At 37.3% G+C, this 13730-nt stretch overlaps 1 protein-coding gene across 4 annotated transcripts in view; it reads right to left on the reverse strand.

Moving 5' to 3' along the window:
- Positions 1–13730, reverse strand: part of ATG4C (autophagy related 4C cysteine peptidase) — a 95995-nt gene that overhangs the window by 59382 nt on the left and 22883 nt on the right. For 3 of the 4 annotated variants that reach the window (XM_061411746.1, XM_061411745.1, XM_061411747.1), the window contains exons 2-3: positions 12887–13025; positions 17–100 (exon numbers count right to left, since the gene is read on the reverse strand). In XM_061411746.1, coding sequence (XP_061267730.1) covers positions 17–100; positions 12887–12962 — 160 coding nt within the window. In that variant the 5' untranslated portion in view covers positions 12963–13025. Of the gene's footprint in view, positions 1–16; positions 101–12886; positions 13026–13730 lie in introns of those variants that run through there. The other variant, XM_061411748.1, reaches the window with a different exon arrangement.

Here is a 13730-nt window from a genome sequence, read left to right on the forward strand (position 1 = left end):
CAAATTTAGCACTTACCTTCATATTTAAAATGGTAACACTTTCCAAGTAATAATACAGGAGAATTTCTACTAAAATATGTCTTCGTTTTCAACACCCAACCTAAATGAGACAAAGAGAAAGACAGTTTTGCAATTAAGGGATTTCAGACTAAAAGTTTAGCAGCATTTTCTTTTATTTCATTTCAAATCACTAATTCTCAATACAGATGTACATCTTTTATAAGTGGAGCAAAAATATGTTGACAATGAACTGAAAATACAGGGCACTTATATTAAATATTTTAAAATAAAGCTAAGTATTTTAACCACATTCTATCTACTTAACAGAGAAAACAGAAATTTTAATTTTCCAATAGATCATAATGTTTTCACAGTATAAAAATTAAAAGTTAAAAATTCTACTCCAGTTTCCTTGACACCAACCATCTTCCAAAAGGCAATAAGTATTACCAATTTATTGTATTTCCTTCCATTTTAGATAACTTAAAAGTTAAAAATATTTGAACATTCCAATTAAGTAATTTAGGGATAAGATCACAGAGTATACTGCTGCTGCTGCCGCTAAGTCACTCCAGTCGTGTCCAACTCTGTGCGACCCCGTAGACGGCAGCCCACCAGGCTCCTCTGTCCTTGGAATTCTCAGGCGAGAATACTGGAGTGGGTTGCCATTTCCTTCTCCAATGCATAAAAGTGAAATGTGAAAGTGAAATCACTCAGTCGTGTCTGACTCTTAGTAACCCCATGGACTGTAGCCTACCAGGCTCCCCTGTCCATGGGATCTTCCAGGCCAGAGTACTGTGGGTTGCCATTTCCTTCTCCCAGAGTATACTGGTGCTTATGATAAAAGCAGATCTCTGAAGTTTCCTAGGGAAATCTGTTTTAACCCCATCATTTCGGCTTAATAAGGATTTCTGAAAGTGATATACAAAGCTTTCAGACATTTTCATCTCAATTTTCCACCTCCCAAACCAAATCCTCAATCCTCAACTTTTAGCTGCAAACTCTAACTTTCAATTTTCTTCCTACTAAACTGTCTGTATCTAAAAGGTACTACCCTTTTGGCTTTTTATGATGCCATTAATATTCTCAATTTCCTAAGAAAAGCACTTGCCCATTACATTCCTGAATATTCCCAAGTATATGAAATTCCTACGTGCTAATGTAGCCTTAAAAAGCAGCTCCTAAAATGTAAGAACATAGAAACAGAATCTGAAACTGGGAATCAAGACTAGGTCTAGTCTTAAGCAGACCAGCATTTATATTTAACAGAGTTGTTACAAATTTTAAATGAGTGACTTTTATGAAAGTGCTTCCTTAAAGACTGTAATACAAATAAGGACAAAGAACAAGTACATTAAAATATGTATTTATAATAAAAATCATACAAGTATCTGAGTTTGGTACTGAAACAGAGAGAATGGAAAGTCAAATACACTGATTAGACTTTGGATTACTCCAAAGTCTAATTTGCAGTACTCCCCCAAATGGCTTCTTTGTCATCTGTCTTTCCCCATGCTAGCATATGCCACTTATCCCTGCCAAATTAATCTCCCTGTGGCTCAGCTTTGATTAGGTAATTCATCTACTCATCTGCTCAAAAACCAACTTCAATGACTCATTAACCTAACAGATTTATAATGAACTTCTCTGTGATACTAAAGACTTTCCTCAATATGATACAAATTACCTTTAGAGCTATCTTTTCCACTAATTTTCATCTGTACTCAAAGTGGGCTTTACTATTTGGTTCATATTATTCCATGACAAAACTATCCTCCCCAATATCAGCCCATTTCAATCCATTTAAATCTTCTTCTAATTCAAACATGCAGTTTTTGTTGTTCCCAATTTACGAGTGTTATTAGTACCATGCTAGAATGATTTTAACCCCCAACCCAGTAACAATTCCCCCCTCCCCAAAAGGCAATATTTCCAAAGTAAGTCCTAAGAACTTCATAAACACAACCTTAAAAACAAACAAAAAGCCTTTAAGGAGGACTTCTCTGTCCTTACACTTTACCTTCAACCTACACCCTCTTACCAGTCACCAGTCCTTCCAAAAGAAAGAAAAGTGAATCTGAGTCCAAGTCTGAGGCTCTGCAATGATCTACATTTTACATAAGCAGTAAGTTATCGTGCACAAAGAGAGTAGAAGTTGTCTCCTAAGAGTTAGGCCTAGAATTGACATAGCCTCCTTTCTCATTCTATTGGTTGACGTAAGACACAGTCCAGCCCAGATTCAAATGAGAAAAAAAGACAACACAAAACGTGATTCACTGAGGACTGTCTTAGGAGAGTCACCATAAACAAAGTGTTAACCCAAAACCTACAGTCCATTAAGTTAGCAATTTTAAAATCACAAATAAAGCTTTAAAAGATGCAAACAAGTCAAAGAACATAGAAACAGTAGAGATGATAACAATTTTCTGGAGGAACAGAAATCATGAAGGATGATTTAGAAGAAGGATGAATTATTTAATATTTTAAAAAGGAAATCAAGTTTATATACCTCATAAAGTCATATAAATAAGGGGGGGAGGAAAGCAAAAATTAAACATTGTTTCAAGAAAGTAAGCTCCAGTCTCCTTTAAAATGTAAGTGTTATGCCATTTCTAGTTCTGTCTTCATATCATAATACTGACATTGATAAAAAAATAATTCTAAATTATGTTCAGTGTATCCAGAGAACAGCAAGAATAGGGAGCCAAGGGAGGCTGGACTTGAATACGTTTCAAGACTTATCTAGATATGTGACCTTGAACATGTCAATGTCAGTTTTCTAATTTACAAAAAAAGAAAACCTTAAAAAGATAGGAGATTTAAATCTCAGAAAGATCTCTAACTCAGAAAGATATGAGATTTAATTGATAAGGTACATAAGCTATAATATACTAGTGGGTGCTCAATCAATTTCAGTCCTTCTTCACTACATAATGATCAAGGGATCAATCCAAGAAGAAGACATAACAATTGTAAATATTTATGCACCCAACATAAGAGCACCTCAATACACAAGGCAAACACTGACAAACATAAAAGGGGAAACTACAGTAACACAATAATAGTAGGGGACTTTAACACCTCACTTACACCAATGGACAGATCATCAAAACAGAAAATTAATAAGGAAACACAAGCTTTAAAATGACACATTCAACCAGATGAACCTAACTGACATCTTCAGGACATTCCATCCAAATGCAGAAAAATACACTTTTTTCTCAAGTGCATCTCAAGTGCACTTTCTTCTCAATATGTACTTCTCAAGTGCACATTCTCCAAGACAGACCACATCGTGGGTTACAAATCAAGTCTCAGTAAACTTAAGAAAACTGAAATCAATCATCTTTTCTGACCACAATGCCTAGATAAAAATTACAGAAAAAAAAAAAAAACTTAAAAACACAAACACATGGAGATTAAACAACACATTTCCAAATAATCAACTAGTCACTGAAGAAATAAAAAGGGAAATCAAAAAATTCCTAGAAACAAATGACAATGAAAACACAGTGACTCAAAACCTATGGGATGCAGCAAAAGCAGTTCTAAGAGGGAAATTTATAGCAATACAATCCAATTTCAAGAAACAAGAAAAACACCGAACAGACAACCTAACTTGACACTGGAAAAAGAACAAAAAAAAACCCAAAGTTAGTAGAAGGAAAGAAATTATAAAGATTAGAGAAGAAATAAATGAAAAAGAAATGCAGAAAACAATAACAAAGATTAATGAAACTAAAAGCTGTTTATTCAAGAAGATAAATAAAATTGACAAATCATTAGCCAAACTTATCAAGAAAAAAAGGGAGAAGAATCAAATTAACAAAATTAGAAATTAAAAAGGAGAGGTTACAACAGACAACACAACAATACATAAGGCTCATAGGAGCCTATTATAAGCAATTTTATGTCAATAAAATGGACAATCTGAAAGAAATGGACAGATTCTTAGACAAGTTCAACCTTCCAAGACTGAACCACAAAGAAATAGAAATTATGAACAAGCCAATCACAAGCACTGAAATCGAAACTGTGATAAAAAATCTGCCGAAAAACAAAAGCCCAGGGCCAGATGGCTTCACAGGTGAATTCTATGAAACATTCAGAAAAGAGTTGATGCCTTCCTCCTCAAACTTCAAAAAAACTGCAGAGAAAGGAACACTTCCAAACTCATTCTACAAGGCTACCATCACCTTGATACCAAAACCAGATAAAGACATCACAAAAAAAGAGAAAATTATAGGCCAATATCACTGATGAACATAGATGCAAAAATCCTCAACATATTCAAACATCATACAACACAACACATTCAAAAGATCATACACCAAGATCAAGTTGGGTTTATCCTAGGGATGCAAGGATTCTTCAATATACACCAATCAATATGATACACCATATTAACAAACTGAAAGATAAAAATAATATGATAATCTCAATATTTGCAGAAAAAGCTTTTGACAAAATTCAGCACAAAATAATTTTGATAAAAATTTTTCCAAAAAATGGGCACAAAAGGAATCTACCTCAACACAATAAAGGCCATATATGATAAACCCAGAGCACACATTAATCTCAATGGTGAAAAACTAAAGGCATTTCACCTAGATCAGAAATAAGACAAGGGTGCCCACTCTTGCCAGTATTATTCAACATAGGTTTGGAAGTCCTAGCCACAGCAATCAGAAAAGAGAAAGAAATAAAAGTAATCCAGACTGGAAAAGAAGTAAAACTCTCACTGTTTGCAGATAACATGAACTACACACAGAAAACCCTAAAATAGTGTCAGAAAATTGCTAGAGCTAATCAGTGAATTCAGTAAAGTCACAGGAAACAAAATCAATACCCAGAAATCACTTGTTTTTCTATACACTAACAATGAAAAGTCAGAAAGAGAAATTAAGGAAGCAATCCCATTTACTACTGTAACCAAAAGAATAAAATACCTAGGAATAAACCTAACTAAGGAGACAAAAGAGCTGTATACAGAAAAGTATAAGACACTGATGAAAGAAATCTAAGATGACATAAACAATGAAGAGATATTTCATGTTCCTGGGTTCGAAGAATCAATATTGTGAAAATGACTATATTACCAAAAACAATCCCTATCAAATTACTGATGGCATTTCTCACAGAACTAAAACCAAAAAAAAGGCATAATTCATATGGAAATACAAAAGACCCCGAATAGCCAAAGCAATCTTGAGAAATAAGAATGAAGTTCAAGTAATCAACCTTCCTAACTTCAGACTATACAGCAAAGCTTCAGTCATCAAGACAGTATGGTACTGGCACAAAATAAAAAGAAATATAGACCAATGGAACAAGATAAAAGCCCAGAGATAAACTCTTGCACCTATGGGCACCTTATCTTTGACAAAGAAGGCAAGAATATACAATGGAGAAAAGATAGGGTCTTCAATAAGTGGTGCTGGGAAAACTGGACAGTTACATGTAAAAAAATGAAATTAGAACATTTCCTAATACCACATACAAAGATAAACTCAAAATGGATGAAAGACCTAAATTTAAGACCAGAAACTATAAAACTCTTAGAGGAAAACATAAGCAGAACACTGTATGACACAAATCACAGAAAGGTCCTCTATGACCCACCTCCCTTGAGTAGAATGGAAATTAAAACAAAAATAAACAAGTGGGACCTAATTAAACATAAAAACATTTGCACAGCAAAGGAAGCTATAAATAAGCTGAAAAGCTAATCCTCAGAATGGGAGACAACAATAGCAAATGAAACAACTGACAAAAGATTAATTTCCAAAATATACAAGCAGCTTGTGCAACTCAATACCAGAGAAACAAACAACCCAATCAAAAAGTGGGGAAGAGACCTAAACACACATTTCTACAAAGACATACAGATGGCTAATAAGCACATAAAAAAATGCTCAATATCGCTCATTATTAGAGAAATGCAAATCAAAACTACAATGAGGTATCATCTCACACTGTTCAGAATGGCCATCATCAAAAAATCAACAATAAATGCTGGAGAGGGTGTGAAGAAAAGGGAACCCTCTTGCATTGTTGGTAGGAATGTAAATTAATACAGCCACTATGGAGGATAATACGAGACTCCTTAAAAACTAGGACTAAAACTACCACATGACCCAATAATCCTACTATTGGGTATATGCCTGGAGGAAACCAGAACTGAAAAAGACACATGTACCCCATCTCACACGCTAGTAAAGTAATGCTCAAAATTCTTCAAGCCAGGCTTCAGCAATATGTGAACCGTGAAATTCCAAATGTCCAAGCTAGTTTTAGAAAAGGCAGAGGAACCAGAGATCAAATTGCCAACATCCGCTGGATCATCCAAAAAGCAAGAGAGTTCCAGAAAAACATCTATTTCTGCTTTATTGACTATGCCAAAGCCTTTGACTGTGTGGATCACAATAAAACTGTGGAAAATTCTGAAAAAGGTGGGAATACCAGACCACCTGACCTGCCTCTTGAGAAATCTGTATGCAGGTCAGGAAGCAACAGTTAGAACTGGACAGGGAACAACAGACTGGTTCCAAATAGGAAAAGGAGTACGTCAAGGCTGTATATTGTCACCCTGCTTATTTAACTTATATGCAGAGTACATCATGAGAAACACTGGGCTGGAAGAAGCACAAGCTGGAATCAAGATTGCCGGGAGAAATATCAATAACCTCAGATATGCAGATGACACCACCCTTATGGCAGAAAGTGAAGAGGAACTAAAAAGCCTTTTGATGAAAGTGAAAGAGGAGAGTGAAAAAGTTGGCTTAAAGCTCGACATTCAGAAAACTAAGATCATGGCATCTGGTCCCATCACTTCATGGGAAATAGATAGGGAAACAGTGGAAACAGTGTCAGACTTTATTTTGGGGGCTCCAAAATCACTGTAGATGGTGACTGCAGCCATGAAATTAAGACGCTTACTCCTTGGAAGGAAAGTTATGACCACCCTAGATAGCATATTAAAAAGCAGAGACATTACTTTGCCAACAAAGCTCCGTCTAGTCAAGGCTATGATTTTCTCAGTGGTCATGTATGGATGTGAGAGTTGGACTGTGAAGAAAGCTGAGCATCGAAGAATTGATGCTTTTGAAGTGTGGTGTTGGAGAAGACTCTTGAGAGTCCCTTGGACTGCAAGGAGATCCAACCAGTCCATTCTAAAGGAGATTAGTCTGGGTGTTCATTGGAAGGACTGACGCTAAAGCTGAAACTCCAGTCCTTTGGCCACCTCATGCAAAGAGTTGACTCATTGGAAAAGACTCTGATGCTGGGAGGGATTGGGAGCAGAAGAAGGGGACGACAGAGGATGAGATGGCTGGATGGCATCACCAACTCGATGGACATGAGTTTGAGTGAACTCCAGGAGTTGGTGATGGACAGGGAGGCCTGGCGTGCTGCGATTTGGGGTCGCAAAGAGTCGGACACGGCTGGGCAACTGAACTGAACTGAACTGAACCCCATCTACACATGTTCATTGCAGCACTATTTACAATAGCTAGGACATGGAAGCAACCCAGATATCCCCTGACAGAAGTGAAGTAAAGCAAAGTCACTCAGTCATATCTGACTCTTTGCGACCCCGTGGACTGTAGCCTACCAGGCTCCTCCATCTATGGGATTTTCTAGGCAAGAGTACTGGAGTGGGTTGCCATTTCCTTCTCCAGGGGATCTTCCTGACCCAGGGATCAAACCTGGGTCTCCCTCATTACAGGCAGACACTTTACTGTCTGAGCCACCAGGAAAGCCCTTTCCAATGACAGATGCATGGACAAAGAAGCTATGGTACATATATACAATGGAATATTACTCGGCCATAAAAAGGAATACATGTGAGTCAGTTCTAATCAGGTGGAAGTCAGAAAGAGAAAAACAAATATCATATATTAACACATATATACAGTATCTAGAAAGATGGTACCAATGAACCTATTAGATCTAGGGCAGCAAAGGAGACACAGACATAGAAAACAGACTAACAGTCACAGCGTGGGAATGAAGAGGGTGGGATGAATGGAGAGAGTAGCATGGAAACACATACACTACCATACATGAAACAGATAGCCAGTGGGAATTTGCTGTATGACTTGGGGAGCTCAAGCAGGTGCTCTGTGACAACCTAGAGGGATGAGATGGGAAGGGAGGTAGGAGAGAGGTTCAAGAAGGAAGGGACACCTATGGCTGAATCATGGTGGTGTATGGCAGAAACCAACATAATACAGTAAAGCAATTATCCTTCAATTAAAACCAAATAAATTCAAAAAAATGTTTTAGTACTTCTTAAACCACACATGGTAAAGAACCCACATGCCAGTGCAGGAGACCTACAAGACACAGGTTCAATCCCTGGGTCAGGAAGATCCCCTGGAGGACAGCATGGCAACCCACTCCAGTATTCTTGCCTGGAGAATCCCACAGACAGAGAAGGCTGGTGGGCTATAGTCCACAGGATCACAGAGTTGAACATGACTGAAGTGACTTAGCATGCACACACACCATCCATACAATACAAACTCTAAGCCAGGAATACATATTAAACCTTTTAGAATAATTTTCATCAATAAAATCAAACTGAAATACTATTCTATCAGAGAAGGCAATGGCACCCCACTCCAGTACTCTTGCCTGGAAAATCCTATGGACAGAGAAGCCTGGTAGGCTGCAGTCCATGGGGTCGCCAAGAGTCGGATACGACTGAGCGACTTGACTTTCACTTTTCACTTTCATGCATTGGAGAAGGAAATGGCAACCCACTCCAGTGTTCTTGCCTGGAGAATCCCAGGGACGGGGGAGCCTTGTGGGCTGCCGTCTATGGGGTCACACAGAGTCGGACACGACTGAAGTGACTTAGCAGTAAAATACTATTCTATAACTCAAAACTATCTAGAACATGTGACTGCTCAGTCACTAAGTGGTGTCCAACTCTGAGACCCCATGGACTGTAGCCTGCCAGGGTCCTCTGTCCATGGCATTTCCCAAGCAAGAATACTGGGGTGAGTTGCCATGTCCTTCTCCAGAAGGTACCTTCTGGAGGGTACCCTTCTTCAGGGTAACATGTAGTTACCCTGAACATTCTGTTCTTCAGAGATTAGGGATTCTGGCACCCCACTCCAGTACTCTTGCCTGGAAAATCCCATGGATGGAGGAGCCTGGTGGGCTGCAGTCCATGGGGTAGCGAAAAGTTGGACACAACTGAGCAACTTCACTTTCACTTTTCACTTTCATGCATTGGAGAAGGAAACGACAACCCACTCCAGTGTTCTTGCTGGAGAATCCCAGGGACGGGGGAGCCTGGTGGGCTGCCATCTATGGGGTCGCACAGAGTCGGACACGACTGAAGCGACTTAGCAGTAGCAGCAGCAGGATACTGCTAAAATGTGTTAGTACCAGTATGATAATTTCCAGACCTTATAAATTAAATCTTCATCACATAACCTATCCATCAGATTAAATGACTGAAAAGAATGTAAGTCTCTATTTTCAGATGACATGAGCTTACACAGAAAATCCTCTAGAATCCACAAAAACCTATTAGAACTAATAAAGGAGATCAAGTTTACAAGACACTCGATCAAATCACAAAAAAATAAATTGTATTTCTCTATATTAACAATGGCACCCCACTCCAGTACTCTTGCCTGGAAAATCCCAAGGACAGAGGAGCCTGGTAGGCTGCAATCCATGGGGTCGCTAAGAGTCGGACACAACTGAGCGACTTCACTTTCACTTTTCACTTTCATGCATTGGAGGAGGAAATGGCAACCCACTCCAGTGTTCTTGCCTGGAGAATCCCAGGGATGGCGGGGCCTGGTGGGCTGCCGTCTATGGGGTTGCACAGAGTCGGACACGACTGAAGCGACTTAGCAGCAGCAGCAGCATACTAACAAAGAATATAAAAAGAAATTAAGAAGACAATTCACTTTAAAATAGCACTGAAAGACTTCTCCAGTGGTCCAGTGGTTATGACTCTGCTTTCCAAAGCAAGGGGCGAGGATTCAATCCCTGTTCAGGGAACTAAGATCCCACATGCTGCAAGGTGTGGCCAAAAATTGGAAAAAAATTAAAAATAAAATAGCATTGAAAAGAATAAAACAGGAATAACTTTAACAAAAGAAGTGTAAGACTTACACACAGAAAACTACAAAATGTCATGGCAAGAAATTAAAAATCTAAATAAGTGTAAAGACATCCCATGTCTATGAATTGGAAAACTTAATATGGAAATATTCTGTTAATATGTCAATACTCTGATCTACAGATTCACTAAAATCTATATAAAAATCCTAGCTGAATTTCTTGCAGAATTGATAAGATGATCAAAAATTCATAGGGAAAATGCATGAGATCCAAAACAGTTAAAACAACCTTGGAAAAGAAGAACAAAATTGAAGGAACCATACATTCCAGTTTCAGATTTCACAAACAACTAAACTAATCAAGAGAATGTTGTATTGGCATAAGAACAAACATACTGATTAATGGAATAGAATTGAGTGTCCAGAAATAAACTCTTTACATCTATGGTCAACTGATTCTAGATAAGGGTGGCAAGACCATTCAATGGGAAAAGAATATTCTTTTAAACAAATGGTGCTGTGACAACTAGAAAGCCACATACAAAGAATGAAGTGGAACTTCTCACATCACACACAAAAATTAACTTAAAATGGATCAAGGACCTAAATAGAAGAGCTAAAAAGAAAAAATATCTTTAAAAATAGGTGTAAATCTTCATGATCTTGATTTAATCAACATTTCTTAAATACAGCTTCAAAAGCATAAGCAACAAAGAAAAAAATAGGCAAAGTGGACCTCATCAAAATCAAAGTTTTATGCTTCAGTGGACATTATTAAGAAAGTGAAAAGACAATTGAAGAATGAGAAAGAATATCTGCAAATCATATTTTTGCTGAGGGGTTTTCATCTAGAATATATAAAGAACACTTAGAACCCGATAATAAAAAGACAACCCAATCTTAAGATGTGTAAAAAATTAAATGGACATATCTTCAAAGAATACATACAAATGGCTAATGAACACATGACAAGACACTTACCTTCATATAGTCATCAGGGAAATGCAAATCAAACTTACAGTGAGATATTTCACATTCACTAAAAGGGATCTAATTAAAAAGATGGACATTAACAAGTACTGCTGAGGATATGGAGAAATTTAAACCTTCCAACATTGCTTAGAAATGTATAATGGTCCAAACAGTTTGGTAGTTCCTTAAAAGGTTAAACTTAGAGTTAATATATGATCCAGTAATTTTACTCCTAGGTATATACCCAAGAGAACTGAAACTAAGTTTACACAAAAACTTGTGCACAATATTCACAGCAGTACTATTCATATAGCCAAGAAGTAGAAATAACCCAAATGTCCATCAACTAATGAGTAAAGAAAACGGCATATATCCATACAGTGAAATAGTACTCAACCATATAAGAGAATGAGGTATTGATACATACATGCAACAACATGGATGAACTTTGAAAACACTGTGCTAAGTGAAAGGAGTCAAAAACAAAAGACCACAAGTTACATGATAGCATTTATATGAAAAGTCCAGAAGAGGCAAATCTATAGAAACTCCAGTACTTTGGCCACCTCATGCAAAGAGTTGACTCACTGGAAAAAAAACTCTGATGCTGGGAGGAATTGGGGGCAGGAGGAAAAGGGGATGACAGAGGACGAGATGGCCGGATGGCATCACCGACTCGATGGACCTGAGTTTGAGTGAACTCTGGGAGATGGTGATGGACAGGAGATGGTGATGGACAGGGAGGCCTGGTATGCTGCGATTCATGGGGTCGCAAAGAGTTGGACATGACTGAGCGACTGAACTGAACTGAACTGACAGAGGCATAAAGTAGCATGGTGGCTGTCAGGGATTGGAGAGAGACGGTGAAGAATAGGGAGTATTCTTATACTGCTAATGGGTACAGGGCAACTTTGAGGTGTGATAAAAATGTTCTGGAGTTAGTCACGATGGTTGTACATTTCTGTGAATATACTAAAAGGCCACTGAATTATACATTTTGAAAGGGTGAATTTTAGTAGCAAATGATTTATCTCAAATTTTCAAAAAATTAATGCCTATAATCTTCAAAACGCAATGTTAAGCTATTAATGTTAAGTTATTACCAAGTTTTAACTGTCTAAATAGCTAGCTGGCCATGATTTCCAGTGAATCAGGAGCCAACAGCCAACTGTGTTTTACTTGAGTTTGCACTGCCTATGGGTTTTATTATATTTTTCCATTCCTATTTTATGGATATGAACTTCTTCCTGTTGACAATAATTCTCTGAGTATTTCTCCACCTTTGAAAGATTCTTCATTGACAGTTTGTTTCCAGTCTGAAGTATGCTTCAAAACAACCATATGATCCTTACCAGATTTGTATGCAAACCAAGAATAACTAAGTTATAATTAAGTGTCTGAGTGTGCTCCTAGAAGAAAGTTATGTATCAGAGTATGAACTTTAAATGGTCTGCTTTGTGTGTTCAACATCTATTTTGCTTGGTTCCTGGTTCAGACATGAGGCTGCCTGAAACTGAGTCTGAAAAACTGAGGTAGTATCCATTACCTGAATAAATTATATCTGCTTTGGCATTTTCCTTTTTAAAGGACCACATGATATGCCTGAGTTTCTAAGCAATATTTATGAGGATACTTGGCTCTTTCTTTAGGAAGTATTCTTATATAGTTTGTAACTGATATATATACAGAATATATTATATTTTATTCCTTACAGAAATATTTCATTCAAGGAAAACCTCAGCAATTGTTACTGACTGAATAAGGGAGATAATACATATCTTCATATATTTCTTTGGATTATATAATTTTCAAATCATGATACTTACTATATTTCATGTTGTTCCAAGCAGATATAAATTTAGTTTTCAGCTTATCGACATCATCTGTTCCTGTGGCCTCCATATTCAGATTCTAAAGAAAAAGCCATCACTTGATTGCATTCTTCTGTAAGTTTAGTCTTTTGCTCTGACGTAAAGAAAAAGTTAAAGAAAAATAAGTAATGAGTATATATTCTATGGTATAATACCTGCTAAAGTTACTTAAGCGATTAAATACAATTTGAACTGGAAATGAGCAAACAAATTTTTCATTTTACAGAATAAAATATAATACACTCTATACATTTTTAAATTACAAAATATATTTAATACCAAATACACAACAATAAAAATTATCACACAAGAGATTTCCCTGGGGGTCCAGTGACTAAGACTCTGTGCTCCCAATGCATGGGGCCCAGGTGCAATCCTTGGTCGGAGAACTAGATTCCACATGCCACAAACAACAGTTTGCATGCCACAATGAAGATCTGTGATCTGCATGCCACAACTAAGACCAGGCACAGCCAAAATAAATAATAATAAATGAATGTTTTAAAAAGTTATCACACGAATCCAAACAATAACTCCCCACAGATACACACAATTAAAAACAGTAACAGTAATACAACTCATTTTTGGTGAGACTATCCAAGATTTGTTTCTTTTGTAATTAGACACAGTGATCTGAAATCATAAGAAATGATAACTATATTCATAATGGAGACTTCCACTTGTATTAAGTCACTGCTGCTGCTGCTGCTGCTAAGTCACTTCAGTCGTGTCCAACTCTGTGCGACCCCATAGACGGCAGCCCACCAGGCTCCCCGTCCCTGGGACTCTCCAGGCAAGA

Source organism: Bos javanicus, chromosome 3 (genome assembly GCF_032452875.1).
Source record: "Bos javanicus breed banteng chromosome 3, ARS-OSU_banteng_1.0, whole genome shotgun sequence".
In the NCBI taxonomy this organism is placed as follows: Eukaryota; Metazoa; Chordata; class Mammalia; order Artiodactyla; family Bovidae; genus Bos; species Bos javanicus.